Genomic DNA, 27,694 nt, shown 5'->3' with positions numbered 1-27,694 from the left:
AGCTTGTCTTCTGTGCCAAAGTCCTCTGTCCTTCCAGCAGCCCTCTTCCAAAGGCCGGCTATTCCCTTTGCAATACGTACAGAAGTGGGGCCATCAGTGCCCAAAGCCTGTGCACCTAAGGTGAGAGCAAACTTCTTGACAAGGTATAGATGGTAGAGTGTTAGCTCACCACCTTCCCATGCCCTCCTCTTCACATGTAGGTAGGCCCTTGTATTTATTAAAACCTGTTTTCCAGGATGGGAAGTGTTTGGAGATGAAGAGGAGGCAGTCTATGTCAGTGCCAGTTCAAAACAGCTCTAGTTGGGCTGTAACATCATCTCAGTGAGAGCTTAGTGAGCAACTAAACCAGATTTCTGCAGATGTTGTTTACAATTTGAGCATGATGTTTGGGTTTAGTTTTGCTTCTTTGTAGATTGTCAGGTTTAAGGTTAGCTCATGTGGTTGTAAGTAAAAAATTATTTGGAAGCTGTTACGCTTGTTGAGAACAAATTCAGAGGTATACTTCACTGTAGTGTTGATTTCATAACCTGTGCAAATTTTGGGGGCCTGTAATAATCTTGCACTGACAGAAAGTAAGAAATTATACAAGACTCTGTGCTACTGTGTCATGTAATTAACACTTCCACTAATGAAACTTGTTCAGTAGCAGTAAGGGGAAATATCCCACTGAAATAAACTGTAAGTAAAGAATGCTATTAAACAATGTGTGCTTTAGTAGAGTGTGGTAGATGTGTAGTAGAGCACTGGCATTCTTCTTGCCGAACTAAACATATCTTTATTCTGCAGGCTAGAAAAGTGATCTGCTAATGTACTGAAATGTATGTATTTCATTGAGATATGATGTGTATTTTTTGAGCTCTGGGCTTGCTTCAGTTCTGAATTGACATAAATCAACATTTGAAGTGTTTCCCGTGAGATCACTCAAGGTCTACCTTTTTGTCATTAGGGAAGATTAAGGATGAAAGAACACCTTGGAGATTCTTCCCTATCCTAAATCTGTATCAACTATACTTGTATCTTTTCCAGGTGATGTTTTTCCTCATGTGACTTCAAGAACTCCAGAAGTGGAGATTTCTGAGTCTTCTGTGAGCAATTCCAGTGCTCATAGAAGCAGGATCTTTTCCAAAGTTCTGGAGGATCTATTCCTGAGGATCTATTCCAAAGTGTCTACCTTAGTCTTTCTTAATGCACTTTCACCATGGAATTTCTTGTTCCCGTTCAGCAAAGGCATGCAACAAAAACTGTAACCATGCCTTGGAAGGCTGTACTTGTGTACCTCCTCAGACCTGAGTTAAGGATAAAAAAATCCCAGTTCTTCAGGTTTTTCATCAGGTCTCTGAGTATTTCTAGATTTTTCCATATTTTCATCTGATGTGCTTGAATGGAAGAGGCCTGTAGATAGTATCTCTGTGCTTCAAAGAAATAATCACTGAGGCTTAAAAAAAATTAAATAGTATCATTAGTAACGCTTTTTTTCTTCCTGAAAAAAAACCCCACACAATCAAATACAAGTTTAAAATCAGGGAGCTTTTCTCCACAGCCTAGTATATCTGCCTTATCATCTATCTATGTTGAACTAAACAGAATTTGGAACATTATTCAAGTTGACTAGTCCAAATAGCTTTTTTGTTCTGTCAGGTAAAGACTGACAGCCAAAGCAGAATGCAGAAAATTTTATTGCTTCTGTACACTTTGTATGTATCTTCTAGACAACAGGGGACCTCATTCCCAGTCTTGGAAGTGGGAATGCTAACACTTAGATTATTTATGAGAAGTCTGGAAGGAAGCAGTTTTTAACTAAATAGTTCTTAAATGAAATGAAAGGCAACAAGGATTTAATTTCAGGTGAATTATTATTTTTTTGCTTGATGCCAAAAAGTACATTCTAGTTGATCTTTTTTATTATTGTGGTGATTTTTCACTGTAGTATTTTTGAAGGATTGTAATTTTACCCATGTTTCCAAGATATCCAAACTTGCAGGTGACTATAATGAATACTGCTGATGATCTATATTAAAGAAAGATAAATCATTTTTTCTTACATTCTTCACGTTTTCTGCTGCCTTGTTTCTTTAATTCTTTGGTTCATGTATTCATATTGATGAACATGCCACAGGCCAGCTAGATTTTTTCCTTAGGTCTGTGTTTCATTTAACTACCAATAATGAGAGGCCATAAATTCCTCATTCTTCATAATAGGGCACGTCATCTGAGCTGCAGATACTGCGAATGTGTCCAGGAAGCAGTGGATGGCTGTGTAGCAACCATTCATCCTATATCTGAGGAGGGCTATGAGTCCCAAAGGGCTCTATGGATCAACAGGTAGGGCTGCTGGTTCCTCCCAGGTTCTGGTCATGACTTTGACAGAGATCCCCCCTTCAGTGCTGGGTAATTCAGTGCCAAAGTGCTCTTCCTGTTGCCTCCAAATTGGAAGTAATGGTAGCACATACCTCATCATGCATGATCTATGTGGATTTATTGGTTATGGTACATAAGAATGTGACAATGCATGCCAGATTGCAGTTGTTAGATCTGTTACACAAATGCCTTCCATTCTGGCTGAAAGGGAAAAAGAAATCGGCAACCTTTGTGACTCAGGCTGATGTTTTGCTGATAGCATTCCTGGGGAGAGCTGGCCCTGGAGTGAAGCTGGGACAGAGTGGTTAGGCACCTTTCATCCTGTCCAGACAATACTAGCAAATTGAGAATGTATTTGAGACCCTTTTTTCCTACACGGCTTTGCAGTGCTGCAAAGGAGGAGTCTTGGGTGAACTGTCTTGCCAGTCTGCCCCAGACCAAGACACCAGTGTCTTTATCCCTGTGCCCTGTAGGTTGCGTGACCTTCAGGTGTGACTTGCATTATGAAGGGGTCCCTTAGGCTGTCCTAGGGAGTCTTCCCTTGCAGAAACATTTGCTCTGGGCTTGTGTGTGAGGGGATGCAGGAATACATGGATACAGGGGAGTATGGAGGAGGTTGTGAGGAGAAAGGCAGCTGGAAGGAACTGACTGGGATTCTGTCACAGTCACGCACCAGAGTAAAACCCAAGCAAACAAATATGCAGCTGTGACGCTTAGATTCAAAGCCAGAACAAAAAGCCCTGATGAAATATTGAGTGGCTAAAATCTGTGCATAGTCATGTTAATGGAAATTACCCAGATTGTGTGTTTGTTCCTCTGTAGAGGAGCTAGGCATTTGAAATAAGTTTTCCTGCAAGATGAACATGTGTTTTAGGGGAAAAGGCATCTTGACACCTAGCAACACTGAAAATTTGGTACTGTAAAGCCAAACAACTTACCTGTTATTTCATTAGACCCAAAGGTATGCATTACTTAAATTATTCCATGTGGGAACGAAGACAATCCAATGTAGATTGTTTGCTCTGTATGAAAGTGATACATGACAACTGAACAATTTAATCTTCTTGTGAAGCTGCAACAAATAAGAAAAAGCTAAACACTGATTTTTCACCTGAAAGCAATGGCAAACTACCTTGCATCCTTGATCACCCAAACGAAATGGTGCACCATTGAACTGGTGTGGTTTCATCATGATTTTCAAACTAGTATCTCCACTTTGTTTTGCAAAAGTTGTAAGTGAACAGATTTCTAAGGACTGCTTCTTGAGTTTAAATCCTGATTTCCAGCTCCCCTTTGAGGGACCTTCAAGGAGCCTACTTACTTCTGTTATTCAGAGAATGTTGGAAGTGCATGCTGGTGGGGAACAGAGGGATTTGTCTGCTGGATGTGAGGATGTTCTCCAGCTCTCTGTTCAGTTTCTCCTAACTTCCTGGGAGCATTGTCTTGGATGGGAACTGAACTTCTTGGGCAGTGTCAAAAGGTTTTTCTCATCTCATATGTCAAGAAGCAACAGAATACAAGCTTAAACAAGCACTGGTGGGTGTAAATCAGTTAAACAGATTGATGATACCTGTCAGAAGATGTGAAATTGTTTATCCGCTAAACACCAAAGCCTGGCAAGTCTCAGTTTTCTGAGTCACAGACTTAATGTGTAACAGTGTGGGTTTTGGCTCCGTGTACTGTTCCGGGATAGAAGGACATGCATACACTCTTTGATCTGTGAAGAGCAATATGCTTTAGCAGGATGGACTCAGATATAATGCTGTTTAGGGTGATCTTGTGTTTCTTTCCACCACAAACAAAGGAGGATTAGCCCCCTAATACTCATTTTGCAATTGCATGTGACAGTGACTGTAGAGATGACTACACAAAGGCTGAGACTAATGGTTGTTGTCTGGGTAGCTGGCAGGGATGGCGATATGAGACAGGAAAGGTCACTTGGAAGGTGGGTAGAGGCAAGATGTGCTATTGCTCCACACAGCTCAACTGCTGTCAAAACATGGGAGTGCCTTGCCTTGAGCTTTCCCTCATTGCAAGCATTGGCAGCTGCAAAGAAAAGACCATAGTTTTAGTAAGTCCACTGTAGATCTGTAGAACAATCTGACAACTTTGAGCAGCTCCACCAACCAAGGCAAGACTAAACTTGTTTCTCTTTGGAAACTTATTCAGTCTTCGGTTGGTTGGTTGGTTGGTTGGTTGGTTTTTGGGTTTTTTTCTTGAGCTCTATTTACACCTTTTAATTCAATTCCCTATATTCAGTATACTGCATTTTAAGAGACCAATAGTTTACAATATTTTTTTTGTAATTGCATTGCTTTGTTTTGTGCTGGCTTTCTTATCCAGTCTAATAGAGTTGCATGAACGTGATTTGGTACCACAGTTGCATACAGCTGCTGAACTTGGGAATACAAAGGAATATTTGAAATAAAACTCAGCACGTTAGTCAGAAAAAAAGTGTGTCAAGCTGTGATTGATTAGTTGTCTTCCAGAGGGAGTAAAAGATAAGATTGCAATTTTTAGAGTAAAGCTAAAAAGGTGTCTGTTCTGGTGAGAAAGTTGGATCCTGCTTTGATAATAGGAAAAACTGAATATCTGTTCTTGCTGAAGCATAATACTTACATTGTAATCATGCAGAAAATACAAAAATCTACAGCAAACATGGGAATCTCATGGGATGAGAAATCTTGTGTAATTACTTTTTAGAACAATGTATTTAACTAGTGAAAAAGTACACCCCTCCCAAAAGGAAGGAGAGACAAGATTCATTATGGCCTTGGAATTTAGCAGAGGTGCTGACTGATGTGGCATACATTCACTGTTGTGCTTGTAACTTTATGGTGTGCTATTACCATGCCTTGGCACAGACTCGTCCCTGTTCCCAGAGGAGCTAAGAGCCAGTGCTAGTGCAAGGTCCATTGAGAAAGCATCCTAGGAATCAACATAATTTTTCATGGAAGGAATGATGTTTATTAAGGCATCACAGCACAAAATCATCTCTGTAAACACTGCTTTTTACATGAGCTGCTTCCTAACAGTTGAGTAAGTAGATACATTATTGGAAATACGCAATTCCAACCACAAAGCTAAAATTAGGAGGGGTCGTGATATTCATTACTCTTACTGTCTTACAGTGTGCCTGAGCCATTAGTAGTGACTTCAGGGATAACTGGAGTGATTTGTGTTGCACAGAAGTGTGTTGTGCAAATGTAGCCCCAACAAATAGCAGTGTAGATAGGCCTTGGTAGCATGGATGTTAAAACTGCATTAACTCTCATGGTGATAGGAGTATAATGAACTGTCGAATACAGTCATAGAGTGGCTTGGGTTGGAAGGGACCTTAAAGGTCACCTAATTCGAGCCCCCCCTTACCATTGTCAAGGACACATTCCACTCGACCAGGTTGCTCAGAGCTCCATCCAGCCTGGCCTTGAACACATCCGGGGATGGGACAACCACAGCTTCTCTGGGCAACCTGTTCCAGTGCCTCACCAGCCCCACAGTTAAGAACTTCTTCTTAATATCTAATTTAATCCTGCTGTCTTTCAGTTGGAAGCCATTGGCCCTTGTCCTGCCACTGAATGCTCTTGTAGTTTTGCTCCATCTTTCCTGCAGGCTCCCTTCAGGTACTGGAAGGATGCAATTAAGTCACCCTGAAGCCTTCTCTTTTATAGGCTGCACAATCCCAATTTTCTTAGCTTTTCCTGTCATGAAAGGCTGTATATAATTATAATGAATCTCCTTCACCAGTTCAAAAATAGCAGCGTGCCTTGAAAATAATATAATTAAATTTTATTTCTTTACCTAAGGAAGCTCAAATTTTTTGGCACCACCAAGGTCAAGGACAGTGCAGGCATACACTGTTCAAGAGATAGCACAGTCCTCCTTGGAATGTGCAGTAAAAGAAGTTTGCTGTTTCTGCCTGTCCCCATATTATGTGCTGAGGTAATTCTCCACCTAGCTGGGGAATTGGAAGCATTTTGGGTTTTTTATAGCTCATCAGTTTCAAATAGAACTGGTTTTCTTATATGTCACAACTTTTTTTGAGAGCTGCTGGGGTTTTTTTGTACACAAAAGGGATTTTTCTTGAGCTTAGGTGATGAAAAATGGACAAGTCTTTAGTTTCAGATCAAATAGAAGAGAAATTTGTCCCTGTGGTGTATAGCCCACATCTTCTCCAAAGCAGGCTACAGATTCTTGTCTGGCTCCAACTCCTTCTTAAGAAAAGAGAAGTCTTCTTAAGAAAAATGTCTAAAAATGAAATCAAAGGAAGATTCTGGGCAGCACACTGGAAGGTGGAGAAGGTCTCTGGAGGCTTCTTAAAAGCTTAAGCCAACTGTGAATCTACTCTTGGCAGTAGCTAATGACTACTGATAATGCATGATTTTCACTCCAACCTATCACATTTTGTCTAAAATTTTCAGATTTCAGGTGTAAAACAAAGAGCAGATTTTATAAAAACCAGAGGCAGTAGTAGGTGACTGAATGTAATTACCATACTTGTTCTGCCTTTCACAAGTAATTCAGTGACCGCATTTCCTGTGGATGAAACCACACTCTAAGGTGCTTCAAGAAATTACCCTTCATTTTGAGCACAGAGCCCATTCAGAAAAGGGTAGCTCTCACTTCTTGTCAGCACAGGTGATAGTCTCATCTTGCATCCTGGAAATGGTTTTACATTACTTGAATATCACAGCCAGGTGCAGGGCTGGTCTGTAAGTGTAATGTGGCTTAGTGCATTCAAAAAATGAAATGTAACTTTCTGTTGAGTAGATAGTCTAGCAAATAAACAAGTGTGGAAATGGTCTATGTAAAAGTTTGCTCACACTGATAGAAAGGTCCCAGCAAAGGGGAAGTTTGAAAAGATGTGAGCTCAGCTGCCTCTGATACATAAAAATTTCCATCTGATGAGTTCTGATTGTCTTAATTAGAGAAGAAATAGACAGGAAATAGGATTTTTGAATGCAAACTATTCATAAAAGCCATTGCATGAGATGTTTACTTGCTAATAAGTGAGAAGGATCTCCGAGTGATATAGCAACAAAGTTCCCAGGGTTGAATTTTTCTTAAACTATTTTGTACTGTGAGGAATTGGCCTGAAAGTCACCTAATTTTCTAGGTTTTCCTCACCTATATCAGAGAGCTGAATATATTTGGAACCTGCTTCATACCACACAGAAGACTGGCTTTTACCAGTTAGCCTAATTGAGTAGATTTACAGAACAGTTGTCTGCTTTTCACCTGCAGCACTTTGCAGTTCATACTGATTGAAAATAGTAGTTCACCATACAAAATTGCATCTTGAAGTACTGCAGAAATTATTCAATGAATAGATTGAGTTCCTAGTCATTATTCCACTTTAACATCTAGAAATGTGTAATGGTCACTTTTCCTTGCCATCACTGCATGTATGGTGGAAGCAAACAATGACAAAAGAGCCTCCTTCTGTGTAGCAGAGAACAGCAGGACTGAAAAGGACTTAAAGACATGCCTCTATTAAGTTTCAGTTTAAGAGAATTTGCCTATTTGCTGTGAGAGAAGGGATTTGTCCTTATACTGAAGCTATATTACAGTGTAAAAGCATTTTGTTTTCCCAAGAAAGTGGGTATTAGTCAGCCTGCTTTTTTGGAGCAACAAGTTGAGATTCAGAAAGTTTAGAGATGTAAGGATGGTATCTACCAAAAACTGAATGCAGTTTTAAATAAGTTGCACTCTTAATGTTTGTGCAAACAACTCTCACGCATCTAAAGATGTATTGTGACTTAACTAAGTATCTTCTGTGCCACCTGAGCAACCCATTCTCACTATTTGTTAGGCTCTGCCCTTCATTAGAGAAATCTTCACCAAAAACTCCTAATCCTGGCATCTTTCCCAGTACAGTCAATCATGTGGGAATCAGGGTGATCAGTAACGACAAAACCAGCCTTGGTATGAGTATTTCATTTGATAAATTGCAGAGATATAGGCTTTACTTACATTTGTCAACAGTGACTTTCCTGCAAAATGCCAGGTATTTGAAAAATTAATTCTGGTGTTTCAGGTTGAAGAGGAAGTACTTTTTCAAACTATGAGAACATTTCCCTCATGCACCATTAAACCAACTGGGGAGAAAGAAAAGCAGGACAGGGGTGTGAGTATGCTTGTGTCTCATAATATAGGGTTGAATAGCCACATGCCAGAATATTCAGGTTTTATTGCTATGAGCCATGCCACATAATGATGAAGTGATTTTGGTGACGATACAGTGAGCCACAGAAGAGTAGGAGTTTCTTTAAAGCTGCCCTTTCTTTACTGTGCTTGGGACTGCCCTTTTTCTCATCTTGTTCTTCAGTTGTGTGTCTGCTGCAGTGGATTCTGCTTGTCTTCTCTGATGTCCTCAGTAATGTGGATACAGAACCTGCTGGTGGTCCCCATTCTCACTCTCTCCTCTGCATTCCCTATCTCTCCTGCAGACACAGATGCCATCTACCTGGCGGGGCTCTGTCTTGCCTCTGCAGTGCTCCTTCTGTCCAGCCTAAAACTCAGTCTGGGACTCCAACATGTTGCAATTGTCACCTGGGTGGCAGGTGATTTGCAGTAAACACAGCTTTTTATTGTCCTCAAGGTATTCTCTGCTGTCTCCTTCTTTGGGGGGACATTTGCTCAACGTGTTGCTGCTGCCCAAAGGCTAAATGCAGTTGGCTAAAGATGCCACTTCAGGATAGGCACTTCCAGAGGGTGGTTTTTTCCATCTGTTTCTTGCATTGTCTTTTGATTGTTACAATTAAGAGATGTGAATGTTATCCCCAAAACCTTAGTTGATGTGGATGGAGAATGAAGTGAAATATGATATGTGTGATCTCTGATGGCTCTTCAGTCAGGAGATCAGGCAAAATGTCTTTGCTGTTAAATGGTGCTTCGGTTTTCTATGAATACTGAATGTAAACCGGAAGAAGTCATGTGGAATTTAAGTGGCGGAGTTAGATTTCAAGAGTTCAAATGTCATCTGTGCTGATTTTGCTATTAGTTCAAAGGCTCCTGCAGTTCACAGAATTGGGACACTGTGCTAAGCAGGATATTTCTTTTTTTAATCTGTTTACAAGGTTTTATCTCTGTGGCACTTTCACTAAAAATACAAAGTGTAGAATGGAAACAAAACAAAAACTGTCACTGAATTACTCCTCACAATAGACCTTTTTCTGGAAGGTGACTAGATTCAGGTATGGACTGGGGAGCCAACGGGATGTACCCCTGGCCAGGATGAGCCCCTCTGCAGCAAATTCAGGTTTTACTCCACTGTTCTTCTCAGCATCTTCTCTGCATGTCTGTGACTATGCGAATTTTCCCCTGGATTTTGACCGTGAACCATGTTTCTTTCAGAAATTACCAGCTTCCCACATCAGGATGAACCCATTTGCTCTGTGCCTTTTGTCTTGTTATAAAGCCAGGTAGGGCAGGCATTCCTTGGACTTGTGGTGTTACTGCTGTGCGATTCAAGTAGCGCATAAGGTAAAAAAGTTAATGTGTGTATTCCATAGCTTATTTCTGAAAATGACAGAATGAGTTCAACAAATTTTGAGATCTTTCACAGTGGAAGACTGTGCACAGCCTGTGCTGGACTCTGACATTTAGTCTAGGTGATGTACCAGTACAAAAACTTGTTACGATTCCAGTTCCTAATGAAAAAAAACCCCCACTGTTCTCCATCTGCACCCAGACATGCAAAATTTCTGAGAAAGGTCAGCAAGGCACACAAAGAGAGCTGTTGACTATAGGAATGGAGGACAACTGGTCAAAATTTAAAAAAAAAAAAAAAAAATTACACATCTGAGGGAAGAGTACCATACACTGAGTTACAAGAAAATCTTTGTTTCTGACTCTAGGTCCTTCTTCAGTCATCAGCAATGACGACGATTCAGCCAGTCCCCTCCACCACATCTCAAATGGCAGTAACACTCCATCTTCTTCTGAGGGGGGTCCTGATGCAGTCATCATTGGGATGACGAAGATTCCTGTCATTGAAAATCCACAGTATTTTGGAATTACCAACAGTCAGCTCAAGCCAGATACCTGTAAGTACAAACAACTATATGTGTTTTGATCATTCATTTTGCCTGTGCCAGTGTTGTGGCTCCTTAACAGAGCTAGCATAACAAAATACTCTTAAATTCCTGGTAGTGGAATGGTGGGGTTAAAATGTGAGCTATTTATTAAAGGTACATGGGATGAACCGCTTTACCTCTGTCTAAGCCAAATTCAGCCCTTGTGATGAGTCAATGAAGTGAGTGGTGTTATGCTCAAAGCCCAATCCGTATTTCATCAAAATCACTGGTAGCCTTTCCATTGATTTCAGTGGTCTTTGGCCAGTCCTGTGCACTAAATGTATTCCTGGGAGAAAACGAATCTTGGATCAGAAGCAAACGTCAGTATTGTTACATATGCACTACTTTTAAATTAATCTTATCAGCATCACCAGATCATATTAACATAACCTAACTTTCAGATCTGAGTATTTGTAAATTTGTAAGGATGATAAGGGTTAAAACTTCAATTCTTGTAATTTCATTGTATAATTCAACCTCTACAAACAGAACTTACTTTGAGTATTTGAAAGTAGAGCAGAAGGGCAGAAGGTTGCATGATGGGCAATACATGTCACATACAAATTCTTTCATGTTAAGTTACTAGCAAGTGGAATGTGAAAAAATACGAAGAGCTAAACATATTGAGCTATGAAGAGTTGAAAAAGAGTATCACTTACTTAGATGCTGCTTACTTCACATACTACTTTTCAAACCTAGTAACAGTTTCAGAATTGAACATGTCAAATGCTGATTTTTGAACCAGTGATTGGCATTACTGCACATAACTGAGAAAAAAACCCCTAAAGGATATTGTGATAAATAGTAACTGCACTTCTTACTATTTCTCATCAGGACACTAAGTCCTGTAAGTGCTTCAGAGAAGGTTGTTCCAAAGTGTCACTGGAATTCTCAGCTGTTTCTCTGGGAAGTCTCTGTAGAGATTCCCAATATAATTAGCACTGGATTTGCAACTAAGGGACACTACATCCTGTCTGTATCCTGCCCTGAAAGATATCACTTCCTAGCACAAACTGTAGTATAGGGGCTTACTGCCAAGGTTGGAAGCCTTTGCCTCCAACTTTGCAAAGCTTAAATGCTGTAACAGAAATCCCTTTTGACTTGTGCATGAGGGCATGCATGCATGACATGAATGCATAACTTCTAACTGCGAACAAAGACTGATGCTGAGCTACCCACTTACCTTGTAAATATTAATGCGTATTTAGATCCAGATTGTTGCACTAAGCACAGTCCAGAAGGATGGTCCTGCAACACAAGGTCTTTTTATGCCTTTTTATTGTACATCCCTGATGTCCATACTATAGCTTTTCTGTGTGACACTATTTTGTGACTAGAAATGCTGCATTATCTCTTCTACCAGTAGATAAGAATGATGATAATGTGAATATTCTGACCCAGCATATGCAGTGGGATCACAAGGAAATCACTGAATTGGTGATACTTGATCAGCATGTGAAAAATATTATACAGATGCATTCTGATGAGAATATTAATTCTTGTGAAAAATAGAAGCTGCTAGAGAATCATAAATGGGCAGCATACCCACTAGTGCTCCCTACTATTATATAAAAGGCTATGCTTTTAAATATGAGGCTACTGTACCTCTATTCCCAGCTGCATTAGACAATTTAAAATTCTTTAAATAAATATCAGTAACTGCAGAGTTTTTAACTTCAGCATTAATGTTGAAACAACATACATGCTGTTTCAGGGAAAAACCCAAACTGCACCAAAATACAGAATTCTCTCACATTTAGTAAGCTGCACATTAAGTACTGACATACTAAATCACGGCTGACTTGTGTTAAGTATGTCCTGATCCTAAAAATACATGTCTGTATCTGGTTTTGTGTGCTGCAATGAAACCCACATGGTGTCAGGGAAATTAATCACAGTACATGAAATTCAGTTGGTGTATAAATGCTTGCAGGATATGCTTCAGGACTCTGTTGTGGTGCTCTGGGGAGGTTTGCGGGGCTGATTGTCTGCATTCTGCCACATTGCCACTGTGGTCCCAGTCTTTGTGTTTTGGAGGCGGGGTGGGGGTGGTGGTGTTGCTTTTGCTTTAGCAGAGAGAATCAGGTAAACTATGCCAGTGTATAAACCAAGGCAGATTTCTTCTACCACACTGAGCATCTCTCCAATAAAAAGTGTAATTGAAGTTGTCTTGAACAAAAATGGGCTTCCCCAATATAATTTTGCATATCCTCTCTTTCCTTCTTTCTCAGTTGTATATTATTACAGAGCTGTGCTTGTCCTTTCTTAACCTGCCAACCTTTTCCTGATGTGTATATCTGGTGGTTTATAAACCTCTAACCTAAGTAGCTTTTGCAACTTGTTCCTGGTTAGAATAATGCCAGCTCCAGATGTCATCTGGTTTCTCATCTACAACAAGATAGTTAACATTTATTTTTATTTCCTCTCTGTTCTAAGTTCCATTGTTCACCAGAATTAAACCCAACAATCACTGACAGTCATGCTGGAAGAGGTACTTCTGTATTTAGCATATGTTGCTCTGTGGAAGGAGGTGAGACATCAAGCTAGGTGAAACTGTACACAGATTGTATTGCAGTTTTCACAGAAATGAAGGAATACTCTTTCTGTGAGTAGCAAGTGGAATCTACAGTAATATCTACTGAGGCTGTATTATGACTTACCTACTGAAAACCATTTCTGAATACAGAGTATCAAGCTTCATTGCAAAGTATTAGAAGAGCATGTGTTTAAAACAAAATTTAAAAGTTGATTACAAACAGTGTCATTTGAAATTCCATCACTGAATCCATAATTTGGTCCTTTCACTACTGAATAACTAAATCCAAAGAGTGATGACTTCTAAAGAGTCTGTCTCAGGCTAAAAGTTACAGCATTTTCCTCCTCTTAAGATACAGCCTTCAGGGTGGGAAGAACAAACTGGTGAAGACCAAAGACCCATCAGCTTCAGTGGTCAGCTTCCAGTCATCACTCAGAAGGACTGCATTTCTGTCATTTCAGCACAACATTTGTCTCTACCTTTAACTGATGTAACAGTAGAAGATTACATCTTCCAACTGGGATTGGCTGATATTTCCCACTTAACCACCAGTATTATTCACCAGCTCCTTCAGCACGTCTGTCTGACGTGCTATACCAGCGCTCCTGGCTTTTCCTTTCCATGCCATGTACTGTTGGTTGCTGCTGGTTGGTAGGTTCATCTGCAGCTCCAACATCTTGAATATTTTCACCTTGAAAGAATACACTCTGAGGAGCATAAACATGTTTCAGACACCTACCAGACTTCTTGGTTCCTTTTTGTATGAAAGCAGAAGTTATTTCTCATTTGTCAGTTCTTGTCAGATAGTGACAATTCTGATATCAGATGGATGAGAGAGAGCCAGAAACCTGGACATGATGCAGTCCTCTTTGCAGTTAAGGCATTATAAACCAGGCGCTGTGTTAGTGTCCACGTGCAAACCTCTTGCCTGGGAATTACCAATGAGGTTCAGTTGTTGCTGTGGAAAACTGAGGCGTAACTTTGTAGCAAAATAACATCACCAGGTCCATAAACCTTGCATGCATGGCAAATCTTGCAAGATTTTTGTCCCCTGAAATCAGCTGGACAATGTAATATTTTGTGGGTGTAGACCCTAACCTTTACTAGATGGTTAGCTTCACTAATCTTATGAGCTGTCACAGACCCTAAGATATTTGATATTTTCATTAATTTTCATTAATATTACAGTATTTCAAAAATCAGTCTTCTACACCTCTGCACAGAAATTGTAGTTGCTAAAGTTATCAGCTAAGCCTACCAGACCTGTTGAAACAGGACAGAAAAAACAAATCCATTTTCTCAAGGACCAGCTATGGACTTTCTTCATCACTTAGCTTGCAGCCTAGCACCTGGAATATATCAGTCAATGACTGTTAGATTTCCGTGATTCATGGTGGAAATGCACTCAGTAAATAACATTGCTACATTGATAGGAATGTGAAAATCTGACGAGAGGTCACAAAACGTCAGTGGAAGTGCCCAGGTTGAGATTCTTAGGGTAGAACTTGGATAAGAAATTTCTTGCAGACGGTTTTGGGATTTTGAGAAATTGTTCTCTGAGCCTTGCCCCAGTAACTCCCACCCCTGCCCCACAAAGTCACTGTGGTTGTTTGGGTGCTACCAAAAGGAAGGTTGGAGCTTTGCCCTTTAATGAAGAGGTTTGCAAGCTTGTGGTTTCAGCCCCCCTATAGTGGAGAAATAGCTGCACTGACATCAGTTTGCACTTCCGAGCTAATCTGTACTAGCAACTCACTCAGTTTTGTCAATTTCATGGATTTCAGTGTTGGAAAAGAGCATACTGTACTGGGCAGGCTTATTAATTAGTCAGTGGATGGTTTAGTGGCAGGATGTTTTCAGTGACTGACATATAAATAGCCATTGCATTTCAGATGACGTTGTGTGGATTGTGACTTTCATATGGGAAATTTGGATATATTCTTGAGATAGTCTTAGTATTTCATCTCTATTTCTGCATTTTCAGATTGTGTTCTTTCAAGTGTAGGAGTCTGAATATGCAGTTTAGATAATAGTTATTTTACTTCCAGTTGGCTTCCATTAGGGAAAGTCTGAAGCTGATTACAAGTTGGCAGAAATAATTTTTCTAAATTAATTTTTATTTATTTTGCTGATCTGAAAAAATGAATTTAGCCTATAGTTCCAGTTCCAGAGTAAATTGCTAATTGCATGTGCAGTGCTAATTTTAAAGGCAGAAGTTTTGAGAGCACCCTGCTTTTATCCCCTTCTGAACACTGAACTTTTCAATTTATGTTTAGGGATTTTCATTTGCATTTCAGGGATTGTTACATCATTTAGTTAAGGGTGATCTCAATCTTCTTCTGACTTTCCTTGTTCTTTAACTATATATTTCTTTTAAACATATGCATAGCCAGATTTTTGGTGTTCCCTTTAGTCAGGAAAGTTGCAGTAATGCTCTGCTTCAGTCCACCACCTTCTTGAGGGACTTCTGAGGGAGAAAAGAAATAGGACAGTTATTCTTACCATTTTATCATGACCCCCATAATACAGGACTTTTGTCTTTAAAGCCATAGGTCTTGGAGTCTGGTGATGATGTCAGATTTCATTTTAGAATGAAAAAATCTGAAGAAAAGGTTCAGAATATGAGGCAGACCCCAAAAGCGTGGGGAAACAGGAGAAAAAAATCTGGATTTTTTGTTATTTTGTTTATTATATTCTTTTTTGGTTTATTCATTACATTCTTTTTAAATTCAGTTTTGATGATTTGGGAGCATTTGAACAGGGCAGAAGCACATGAGTGTGCAGAGCTGGCCCTGCTCTGCCAGTGTGGGGAGACAGTCCTTGTCACAACCACCACAGAGAATGGAGGGGAGCAGCCGGACACTAGGGCCTGCTGAGTTGCGTTTCCTCTACCAGGCTGTTTGCAGAAGGATGCAGCTAGCTGTAGGTCAACACTTTGTTGTTTTCACAGCTCTGACGACTCACACCTTACAAGGCAGTCTGGCTTCTCTTAATTTTGGAGCATGTTGACAACCTTCTTCCAAACCCTTGGATCAATATCAGCGGGTCATTCAATATGAAAAAAGAAGTAGTTGTATTTCCAGGGTAGATGCAACAGAAGGAGGAATTGTGATCACCTGGTCTGTATTTCTCAGGCATCCTTGTCCCGGGAGTCCCACAGCAGAGCCTGGCCCCAGCATGTGTTTCTTGGCTGGGTGTGGTGTGCAAGATCTCACTGCCAAGCGGTGACCAGTTTCACTCTGGTGAAATGAAAGCTGCTGGCAAAAATAAAATTCACCAGGAGAGTCTCTGTGCTGCAGGGATCTGACAGGCCTCTGACCCAGAGCAGGAGATCTATCTGTTTCTGGGTGCTGCTCATCCTGTACAGGTAGCATCCTCTGGAAAATAGCAATGTGCAAAGTGCAGACTGCCTGCAGCGGGTAGTCTCCATCTGACTTTATTCCAGATCATGTCTGTCACCCTACACTTTCCTACAGTCCTAAGGAATAGGGGTAATTTTTGACAAATGTTATAAGGCAAAAAATTAATCAAGTTGGTCCCTGTGTACAGAAGAAGGATTGCCCAAGACAAACACTCTGCAAGCATTTCCATCTCTTTTGAAAGGCTTTTGTATTTGAGTGACTACAAAAAAAGGGCTGCTGTAGTGTTTTCTTAGCCAGCTAAGCCCTAAGGCTGGGGATTTTCCATCAGTTCCCAAAGCTTGCAGAGCTGAAAATTTATAAGCAGCTCATTTTCCCATAAAAGACACCATGACCTCAGCAGCCAGAATGCAGGGAAGCAAAACTGATGAATCTTAGTGAAATCCAGACTGGGAGGAAAAACCTCTCTGTCCAAGCCGAACTTGTCATTCCTGACATTCATTGTTAGTTGGGATTGTGTGGTTTAACAGGGCACTCACTTTGGACGCTTCAGATGCTGAAAACTAAAAAAACTTTATATGCTGAAAGTCAAACATGGGTGAGATTGAGGTTACAAGGAGGGATATAAAAATTATATTTACTTCCTGTCCTGATCCTGCTGTTTGTTTTACTCTGGAGATATTTTACTGGCTGAATAAGGATATAAAGATACATGAATTTATCTTTTATATTATCTTGACTAAATACTTTTGTCGTTTGATTGCATATTTTAATCCCTGATTGCAGTCACCATTTAAAATTTGTGTCTTTACAGTTGTTCATCAAGTCACAGGTATGTCAGAAATGACAGCTGTATATATCAGTGGTGTATTTCCATTAGTTGTATTTGACTTTTTTTTTAACTGGGCAAGAGATTTTTCTCCCAGACCATAGCATTCTGAGTCTCAATTATTTTTCCCAAAAATGTGGTCACTTATTTCCTTTGCCCAAATAATGAAATATAATAGGGAATAAATACATTTAAGGGAAATTAGATACTTTTACTCCTGCTATTCATTCTGAGAATCAATGGACCTGCATTTTTTTGTATTCCAATCAGATGGAAGAAATTCTCCCAAAGGCAGAAGGCTTCAACTTGAAAAGTGCAGGATTTTACCTCATTAAAAATTCAAAATATGAACGAAAAGCTTATTAATTTCCTCATTTAGTGTTGAGGTGAACCCACAGAATCACTTTTTCCCCAAGATGTTGCTTTTGTTGCAGTCTTGATCTGTCCTTGAAGTCCATTGACATCTAATTAAAAAAAGGAAGATACCGTGCTCTCTGCAAAATATTTGCATTTCAGCACACAGAATGTTGTTCTGTGACCCAGATTATTCAGTAAAGTGTTTTCACTGAAGTCCAAATGCTGGAAACGCAAGAAAGAACAGCTTTGACTCTGAATTCTGTTTTGTGGATAGCACAAGTGTTTTACCACTTGGAAATAACAGCACATGAAACATACTTCAGGGTAAATAGCAGACGTTCTAAGGACATCTGAGCAAAGAAGATCCAAAGTAAGCATTTCAAGTACGTAGTATGAGTCAAGACAGTATGAAAGATGCACTCTCAAGGAAATGTCCGGTGTCAAAATTAAGGTGAAGCGTGCACCTTCTTGTTTAAATTTGTCAGGTAATATTCAGATAAGAACACTGTTCTTCCTCAGCAGACCATTGAAGTACACTGTCCACGTCAAGGCCAACTGTGGGCTTCAGTCAACGAGAGCACTTTATGAAAGATAAGTGAAATTAAGCACATGTTCAAACATTCTCTGCAATTAGGGTATTAGTCAAAGTGAAAAAACCCAATGTGGTGATTTTAGACTAGCGTAATCTCCATGGCATTGCTACATTCAGTTTGTCATTTGATAATACATCTGTTTGTTTGTCACCAAAATACCTATCTAAATCAGTGACATGTAAATGACAAATAGTCATTTCTATTCTAATGATTAAATTATGCCTTTCAGACTCTGCAAACTAGATTCTATGGATGTTGATTTTATATACAGAAACCTGCATGGGTAGTTCTTATATTTAGTATAATAGGAAAAGAATATATATATATATATAGTATAATAGAATAGGACAAAAAAGGGCAATCCATTCTGAAAACATCCCTATCATGAGCCTATGCATAAGAGTAGGATTTGGCCTTGGTTTTATTGGTTTGTGTCAGTGAAAGTTTTGGCTAAATGAGAAATACACATCCCAGGGAAATAAGAATAAAACGAGAAATTTTAAGTCTGAGAAATACTAAAGTATGAGAAAGTTAGAAATAAATAACTTTGTCGCCAAAATTATTTCATAAACCCTGCTTCTAATTTCCTTGAATTCATCACCAAGCAAGTTGCATCATTATTCAGAAACATGATTGTGCAAAAATGCAGTTAGCCCTGAGCACAAACGCAACTAAAGATGAATTTTGGGAGAAAATTATCAGGAACACATCACAGATGCCCACAGTAAACGCTGGTTAAGACAGAGTAGTATTTATTGCAGTTACAGGGTGATGAGCCATGTTGTTTTTCAGCTGTGTGTAACATCTTCACTGCTCTCGCCAGCAGCTGTCTCTGAGCAATTAAGGCTGTCAATGCTTTGAGACTGACATTTGAGAGAAGTTTAGCAGTTTGTGTCCTGCAGGACCATGTGGTTGGCTTTGCAAGTCTGCAGATCTGCTGCAGGCAGGGAGGCTCTGGATGGCCTGTTATTCCTGGAGCTATCAGAACTCTGAATATATGCATGCGGCTCATGTTTCTGTGTGTGAATGGGGGATGCATTGACTTGCACAGCAGCCCGAACCCAGCAGGATTTCACCTGCTCTGTGTTGTCCTTCCCTTTCCTACATCATTTGTACTCTGGCTACTAGATTCTACCAGGGAGCTGCTTTCCTCACTGCATCCCACTGGAGATGAATATGAGGGCTGGGATGCAGAAAGCTCGAGCTTTCAGCTGCTCTTGGTTAATGTCCCAAACCTTTTCCTTTCTGCAGCCTGTGCAGCTTGATTATCATCTGTCTTGAGGAGCATTCCCCAGAAAAAATGCCACTGAAGTTCATAAGGTTAAGTATGTTTAAGGTTTGGTTTTGACAGGTTTTTGCTGGGGAGTTCCTCAATGTCTCAGACTTATCTGCATCTGTTTTACAAGCATAGGGTAGACCAGCAAAAAGTTGAATCTAACAGACATTTAAAATGTTGTCAGAGATAAAAGTAACACTGTTGGTAATATTGTTAAGTACTCTGTAATGTTCTTCAAATATTTTTTGTCAGAACTAGCTTGTTAATTAAACCAGAAAACAGGCTTCTCATGTTCTACAAACATCAGTTGGGGAAAAATTATAAGATTTATTTTTTTCTCAGTGGAAGGTGTTTAATTAATATGCCCCTTTTAATTTAGACATATATTCTATATAATAAAATACATGAGTTCAGCATTTTTGAGTCATATAAAAACTAGAATTATGTGAGTAGACAATTCCAGGAATGTGTTTCCATCATTAATCAACAGGTATAATATGTCAAGAGTGAAATGTATTTTATGATCATTTTTTAGAGCCCTCCCTTTCTCACTTGCCCTTAAGCTAGTTTTCTTTAGATTTGTTGGGCAGAACTGAGAACACCTTTCATTACCCTCTGCTTTCTTGGTTAAGGATGCTGAAGGGACCTCTGCTTAGTGGGGCAATGTCTGAGGGACACAAGGAGAGACAGGCCATCCTTGAGCTCAGTAGTACTTCTCAGTGAGGGTTGTAGTGACTTTCTCAGCCTGCGATTGAGCAGGACATTCCACAGAGGATGGGCTATTGATCTTCAAAGGTCAGAATTTGGATTGAATCATGAGACATGCAGATCTGGTAGGAGGTGCACACTGCCTTGGGCTTACCTCTAGTCCATCCATGCCCATAATAATTGAAGACTATTATTTGCAGATTGAGAGGCACTTACTGTGAGCAAAGTACAAAACTCCTGAGTAAGCTAAGTCAAAACCCTGCAACGAGGTCTGAAATTCTTAAAAGTTCTCTGGATGAAAAGTTGTGCCATACCTATGGCTAGCAACTTGCCTGATAGATTTGGGGGGCAATTAAACAATTAAATGGAAAATGTAGTGCATGGGGGTGTTGTTTGCATTTTTAAAAAATATGTGGTGTATGCATATCAATTATTTCCTGTTTCTCTATATTGTGGCATATCTCTGTATAAGTAATACTCTCTCTAAGGATTTTTTTTTTTTTAATTTCTGCAGTTGAGGGATCTAAATTCCATTCTCAGACGTCAGCTACTCTGCTGAAATTGCATTCAGGTGCTAAATAACACTAAGTAACTGGTTTTCTAAAGAGTCCTAAACAGCTTCAAAATGTAAAGTCTGGTCAATAGTATTCAGAGGCTTAGTCAGCTTAGTACTTTGAGAAATGCCAGTAAATTATTGCTTCACCCTTAGCTACCTAAATGCCTTTGAAAACTGGTTGTTGGAAACTGTTGAAAGTCAGTAGTTGCACAGGGTGCAGGAAAGGCTGCAAGAGGATGCCTTGAACAGCTCTGAGTTGTTTTAGACAGTTGGAATCAGAGTTAAGAAGATGGGAAGCAAAGCTGTTTTCAGAGCTTCCTTCCCGTCTTTCCTCCTCCCACCTTGGTTTGTTTCCTGCAGAACTGGAAAGAAGGAATGGAAAATGGGGTGGTTGTCTCTATCATGTGGCTATTTATTCCCAAGATTGGATAGTGAGAAACTAAATCTAACTTCAAACAATCTCCAGTTTATATAATTTTGGAGGAAAGACAGATGTGACAGAATTTTCAACTGCCATTATGAATACTTTCTTGAGCCACAGTTTCAGTCAGAAACCTTCTGAAATGAAGCCATTCCCACACAGCATGTCTTATTTCTGAGTGTTGCTGAGGATTTCTTTAGATTTGGTTTCTTAGGCTTTTTTTTTTTTTTGGTGCCCATAGCTTGGAAGGCCTGTGGCTGCCTTAAAAAAAAAATCCCAAGAAATAGCTGAAAACAATACTCATCAAGTGGAACATGTCCCAGACAAAGTAGGAACAGAAAAAGGGAGAAACAAATGGAAAAGAAACAAGAAACTCAGCCTCAGCTTTTGGCAAAGAAAACACAATAAATACATGTCTGATTTGTTCCAACCACTTTGCAGGAGGACATGATTTATCTTGTCCCTGTTTTATTTTCATCAGAAGAAAAGTTTTGCAGTATTTGCAGACTCCACTTGAGAGGCTGTTGAGACTGAAATAGCAATGGGATTGCCTCCAGACAGAAATGCATTGACCTGCCCTGCATAGAAAAGCTTGAAAAGCTCCTTCTTGAGTGGTAAAGAACAAGAGAAAAGCTTATAGGCTAATTCTCCATACTCTGATTTAGAAGAGGAAATACCTTGTTACAGAGTGTTGTGTTCTGATGGGTTTGTGATGCTTCAGTCCATGAAGTTCACTTGTGCAATGGCAGGTGTGCAAAGGTGCTGTATAATCAGGTGAGAATGAAATGATTTATCATTGCCCAGAAATGCCATTCCCGCTTATGCTGATAGTAAATTCTCACTTTATTTTGTGGACTCTATCTGCTCAGTTCAGGAATGGACAGATTGCTACAGTGGATCGTGGTAGTAACTCTTCTAGTCCTGACAATGGCAGTACCTATTAGGATCCTTTCTTCAAATAAATATCCAATAACCTTAAGGTGTGTATTTCTTTCATGTCTTCTAACACCTAAAGATTGGCTTATGCTCAGTAACACATTGATGTCCTTTTGTAGATACTAACCCTGTCTAATAAACAAGTTGATATTCCCAGAATAGTATGTAGCAGCTTCCCTGACATTAACAGCAACATATTTATATCCTTCTATGCTGAAATGCTCAGAGCAGAGAAGAGAGATCAGAAGCAGCTAAAAGGCCAGAAGGTCACAGATCACCCACAACCATTGCAGCAGAGAGCTGATGCTCATCTGTCCTGGCAGGTAATGACGTGAAACGGTGTTAGCAAGATCAGAGATGATTAGTGTTCTGCACTCAGTGCAATCACAGGGGTGAGCCTTTGGTTCTGCCCTGAGGGCTCTGAACCCCCACAGCATTCACAGGGTGCCTGGATAAGGGCACCCCGTCTGTGTCAGGACAAGTAGAGGCAAGTTTGCAGTCCCTCAGCTTCTGCAGCCCATGGCTGACTGCAGGTGTAAACTGCCTGTCACATCAGTTCTGTGGCCACTACTGGGCAGGGTGAATTAGTGGGTTGGACTCCTTCAGATGCCATAGCCAGCCCCAGATCACATCAGCCAGCAGGCATCAGATATGAAGCTCAAAAGCTCTGTGCTCATCTCAGCCTTAAAGGAGAGCACCTTTCAGCCTTGTGCCCAACCCTGAGAGGAGACATCGGGTGCATTTTTTCAGTGAGGTGTCGTTTCAAACACAGTAAATCACAATTCTCATCCTGAAGATGTGGTATGGGAGCACAGACTGAAGACTCAAAGTCACAGAAGTTCACAGAGAACTTCTTGGAGAAGATATTTCCTTTTTGTCTTAGCTTTTTTACTGAAGAGGAAGATGACTATTTCCCAACTTGCTAAAGGCTTTTGCATTATGCATTCTCATGCAGCCTATTTCCTTCCTGGAAATGGTTTCCCACATTTACCACAATGTTGTATTGCACTTTAAAGTTACAATTTTTTGCCTCTTTCAATGGCAGCATTTTAGAGAACACTGAAATTGTACCACACCAAATAAACACAGTGCAAAACAAGGCGTACCTTTCAGAAATCATAGAATCATTAAGAGTGAAAAAAAGTCCAAGATCATCAAGTCCAACTTTCGATGAAATGAGGAGGATGAGAAGATTCAACTTTTCTTTGCAGTGATAGCTTTCCTCTAGAGGCCAAATCCAGAACTGATTTCCTATTTTAACCAACATGAGTCTTTCCTGCCGACTGATCTCTGTGTGTTTCAAGATTGGCCTCAACATCTGAAACACGGCTGTGGTAAATGGCAACATTAAACAACTTGGTAAGAGATTTATTTTGCACCGGTAGGTTTCTTTTTTTGAGTGCAAGATAGAGTGTTTTCAAGACAGAACAAAGCACACAGGTGTTCACTGCTCCTGCAGAAGACAGCTTTGCCATCTCAACTTTGCAGCTTGTGTTTATTGACAGGATATGTATACAGAAATATATAGACCACTTTCTATGGCAAAAACACAGAAAAGCATTGCGTGTTTTTCATAACAAGGGAGAGAAAATGTACAGAAAAATTGTTGTTGTTGTTTTTGTGGTTTTTTATGGTTTTGGGGTTTTTTTGTTCAGGTTGGGGTTTTTTTGGTTGGTTGGTTGGTTGGGTTTTGTTTGGAATGGAATTTCTGCCTATGTGTGCAATAGTTATTTTTCATCATATAGAAAGGACTGTGCCCACCCACAGTGAGCTCTTGGCCTCATCAAACCAGACACACGCCCCATCTAGATGTCTGTAAAAGCTTTTAAGAAACATTTTGTTATGCTTTCTGTGGTGTTTCTCTAAGGGTATACTATATGCAGTCATACCTGTTAAAATACACACTGTTCATTAGCTAAAGCTTCTCAAGAGATGGGTTTTCATTCTTAAGAAAGAAGAGCAATTATTTAAATGGAAATGTGGTCTCAGGAAAGATATCAATCCTGGATTTAAATCTTTCCTAGATCTCAACACTCATGTAATAAGGAAGGAAATCCTGGTTCACAAACTAGGATATAAACCCTCCATGTTCACAAGCTGCTCATTATTCCCTACTCTGCTTTCTGGTTGAAATTCTGAAAGACTGTGTCAGTGCTGAGCTGGACTTGAAGTTTTGCGTGGCTTATTAAGTCTCTGGGTAATCAGTCTAAGAAGGCCATAGATGAAAGCCTATTTGAACATATTTGAACCAAACCCAGCTAGTACTGTTTTCTTTGTATTTGGAATTAGCTTTTGAGTTGTTGCTTTTAAGTAAATTAATGAGCCATTTAATATTGTGCAAGCTAAGCATTTCTGCATTCTGATACACTTGAATTACTGAGGTTCTTTCTGTGTGTTGTTAAACTGTGCAAGCTGTAGGATGATTGTAAGTAAAATCACACTTTTGAACAGCTAGTGCTCAGTCTGATCTACAGAAGGTTGATAGTTGGATTCACAGAACACAATAGTTTCTTCTCCCTTCCTCTTCAACCCAATGAAAGGTGGTAGAGCAAAGCATCAGGGAAAAATAATGTAAAGACTTATGAAATGCACCCTGTACCTGAATGGAAAAATATGAAATATATTGTTACATTTTATAGCAAGATTATGGAACAAAGGAAAGTCAATGTGAACTCTTTAACATTTTGCTCATTACCTTTAACAGGCAGCTACTCTGTATGAGCAGAACACATTGTATGTCCTTAGACTTTGCTACAGGGAATAATGCCCATGTTGCAAACATGGAGAAAAATTCTTATCTTTAGGTGATGTTTAAGCCAGGAAGCATGTTAAGGGTGAGCCTGGTGTCATAAATATAAACTGCGAGAAACAATTACTAAGAAAACTAATTAGTCTGGACAAAACCAAACCAACATCACAAAGATGCAGCACATATGCTCAGACAAAAGGGATAGGAAAATACAAAAGCCTATGACTTGGACCCAAGCAAAAACCAAAGAGGGCTCCGGTAAGAAGTGGCACTCTGGGAGACGGCAAAGTGTACAGATCTCCCTCTTCCAAACAAAGAAAAGGAAGGAGAGAATGGGGGAGGGAAAAGGAAATAAAAGACAAGCAAGACAAAAGGGTAGGCCTGTTGGCAATTTATTCAGATGAAGCCAAGGTTTTGCAGCTGTACTTCTCCAAACATAAAGCATTTAAAATCTCTACCTACCTTGTTCTCTGGTACCTTGTTCTACCTGGCTTCAGGATTAGGATTCAGAAAGCAAAAGGATTTAGGCAAGTAGGCTTTGCTTTTCCTACATTACCTGACTTGTTAAATGTGGCAGTGTTTGATTAAGGAGTTTCTAATTGCCTTTCACTAGGCCACGGTGTTCATTAAGTTTTCCAGTTTTCCTATGTTTCATCCTGACAGCTGACTAGGCTGGTTGGGTTGAGAAGGGAATTTTACCCACACTCCTATTTCACCCTAGTGAAGAGAACTGGAGGTTGGTGTGGCAGGGCCTTGTAACCTGTGGCTTTAACCATTTGTTGATTTGGTTCTATAGTTTTTAAACTGGTGTTTATTGCTTCTCTAGATGTTCAGTAGGGAAGTCTTCTTGAATACCTGATGGCATTGCATTATGGTGAGAATTATAAAATGTCTCAGATCTTTGGGGAGTGTGAAAGGATCCATAGAGTACAAGAGGAAGAACAAAAACCTCTTTTAGGTCACTGTTTATTTCTGTATCAGTCTGTGCCCCCCTCTTCCGGACCCCAGCTGCTACTTGTGCTGCTGGACATACAAGGAGGAAGATTATTAAGATGCTGGGAGAAGGGAAATGTAACAGCAGTGCTTGTGATTATCAAAGGGTCAGGGTATTTAAGGGTTATCCTAATTTACACTGGCTGCTGAGAAGCAGAGGAATATTCTTCAGATTTTCTTTTATTTGGAATATTGATATAGCAGCACCATCCTTACTGAAGATGAGAAGGCCCATCATAATCCAAATGCTGGATTGTAACACAGAAATACTGTTGCATGAAAAACTTCTGCTATTCTAAAGGACTGGTACATAGACAAGTCTTTGCAGTAACATAGGAGTTAAAATGCAGACTTCCTCTTTCATTTTTATCACTTAGTTCAGTCGGGGAGTGATTTTCAGAGCAATTGCTTTTAACTCGCAGAATTCAGATCAGAATATAAAGTTTGTCAAAAGTAAGATGTATTCAAGTCTTGGATTTTGGTTCAAACTTCCATAACTTAATTTGATCTAGCTTAGAACCTTGTTGTGCTTAGAACTGAGTTTTAACTTCCATTCTTAGCAGATTTTTGACTTGCATGTGATTTTTATTGGATAAGTTTCCTATTGGTAGAATTGGTAGAATGAGGAAAATAATCAATGGAGCAATGTGCTGGTGTGCAGGGATCCTGTACGGGCTTCTGTGTGAGGCTGGCAACCAGTTCATCTGGTGGCAGCCTTGAAAGAGTGGTTCCTCCATCATAATGCAAAGTGAGAGGAAGGTCCTGCTGCCTTTACCAACCACCCTGTACAGCCAGAATAATGCAGCCTTTACTGAATTATTCCATCTTCAGTATAACTTTTCACCCTCCAGATTTACAGGGTAGTAGCTGAGATTTTAAATGCACAGAAGTAAAGCTGTTCAAAAATAGAATTTTCCTCCCATGGGAGATTTCAGCATTTAAAAATTACTTGCTGCTTTAAAGTATAAGAGAAAGCAGAGGGCACTTGGTTCAGTTTTGTCTCAAGTTTCAACTTGAACTGTTGAAACAGATAAAAATCTTCATTGAAATTTAAATAAGTTGGTATTTTTAAATGAAATACTTCTTTTGAAAATATTTCAATTTGGGAAAATATTTTAAAAATATGGGTAAGAGTGGTTTTGTGTGTGCTGGTATGGGGGAGGGGAAGGATTGTCCCACTTTGGAATGTTAAATTTGATTCTTTGTTTTAGGAAGCCAAAAAAGTAACTGAAAATCAGTATTTTTCTGCTGCTAAATATTTGAAACTTTATTTTACATCATTAATATTTTTCAGTGAAATTTTTTACTAGCTTTATGCTGAAATTAATGCTATGGGAATCAAAATTTTGAATGTCCTGACTCATGTGTAATTAATATTAGTATATTTTCTTTCATTCCTACACCTGTTTCCATTAATTTTCTTGTTGAACTTGTCTGTAAGGGACTCTAAAAGACAAAAAGGGTTGTGTGTTACTGCAAGTGATATCCAACAAGTCCAAACCTTCTTGGATTAAAGGGTGAAACTCCACTGAAGTCAATGGAGCTTTAAATATTGGCACCACCAGAAAAATTGTCCTGTGGAATGCACTTGTATTGTCATACTTTGAATTCTCTTCATTCTCATGACAGACATTACTAAAGGAGTCTCTTTTCAAACACTTACGCATTTATTATTTTCAAAACCCATTTCCTCAGAGAGGTCAAAAGCTCTTCTCACCACCATAGGGAGTCCATGGAAATGCCAGCATTCTGAAGTACCGCAGGTATCCAACTGCATTAAAATATTAAGGCTTTTTTTAGTTTTTCTTTTCAACCATGCTTTGTTTTTGTCATGAATCAAAAGTGGTAGAATGTAATTATTTTTTGATTGGAAGGGCAAACATTCCAGCAGGAAAAATGTCACATTAAAATCGGATTACTTCCAACTAGTCCATACAAGAAAATTCCC

The 27,694-nt window shown here is 39.6% G+C and overlaps 1 protein-coding gene across 3 annotated transcripts in view; it reads left to right on the top strand.

The window, feature by feature from the left end:
* Nucleotides 1–27,694, top strand: part of NTRK2 (neurotrophic receptor tyrosine kinase 2) — a 200,602-nt gene that overhangs the window by 104,312 nt on the left and 68,596 nt on the right. For all 3 annotated transcript variants that reach the window (XM_042033716.1, XM_042033709.1, XM_042033711.1), the window contains one exon: nt 10,218–10,406. In XM_042033716.1, coding sequence (XP_041889650.1) covers nt 10,218–10,406 — 189 coding nt within the window. The remainder of the gene's footprint in view (nt 1–10,217; nt 10,407–27,694) is intronic.

Source organism: Corvus kubaryi, unplaced genomic scaffold (assembly GCF_017639235.1).
Source record: "Corvus kubaryi isolate FWS band 111438036 unplaced genomic scaffold, C.kubaryi_AGA036_p1.0 37357, whole genome shotgun sequence".
Taxonomy (NCBI): domain Eukaryota; kingdom Metazoa; phylum Chordata; class Aves; order Passeriformes; family Corvidae; genus Corvus; species Corvus kubaryi.
The sequence above is the reverse complement of the archived record's forward strand: the minus strand, read 5'-3'. Positions and strand labels throughout refer to the sequence as shown.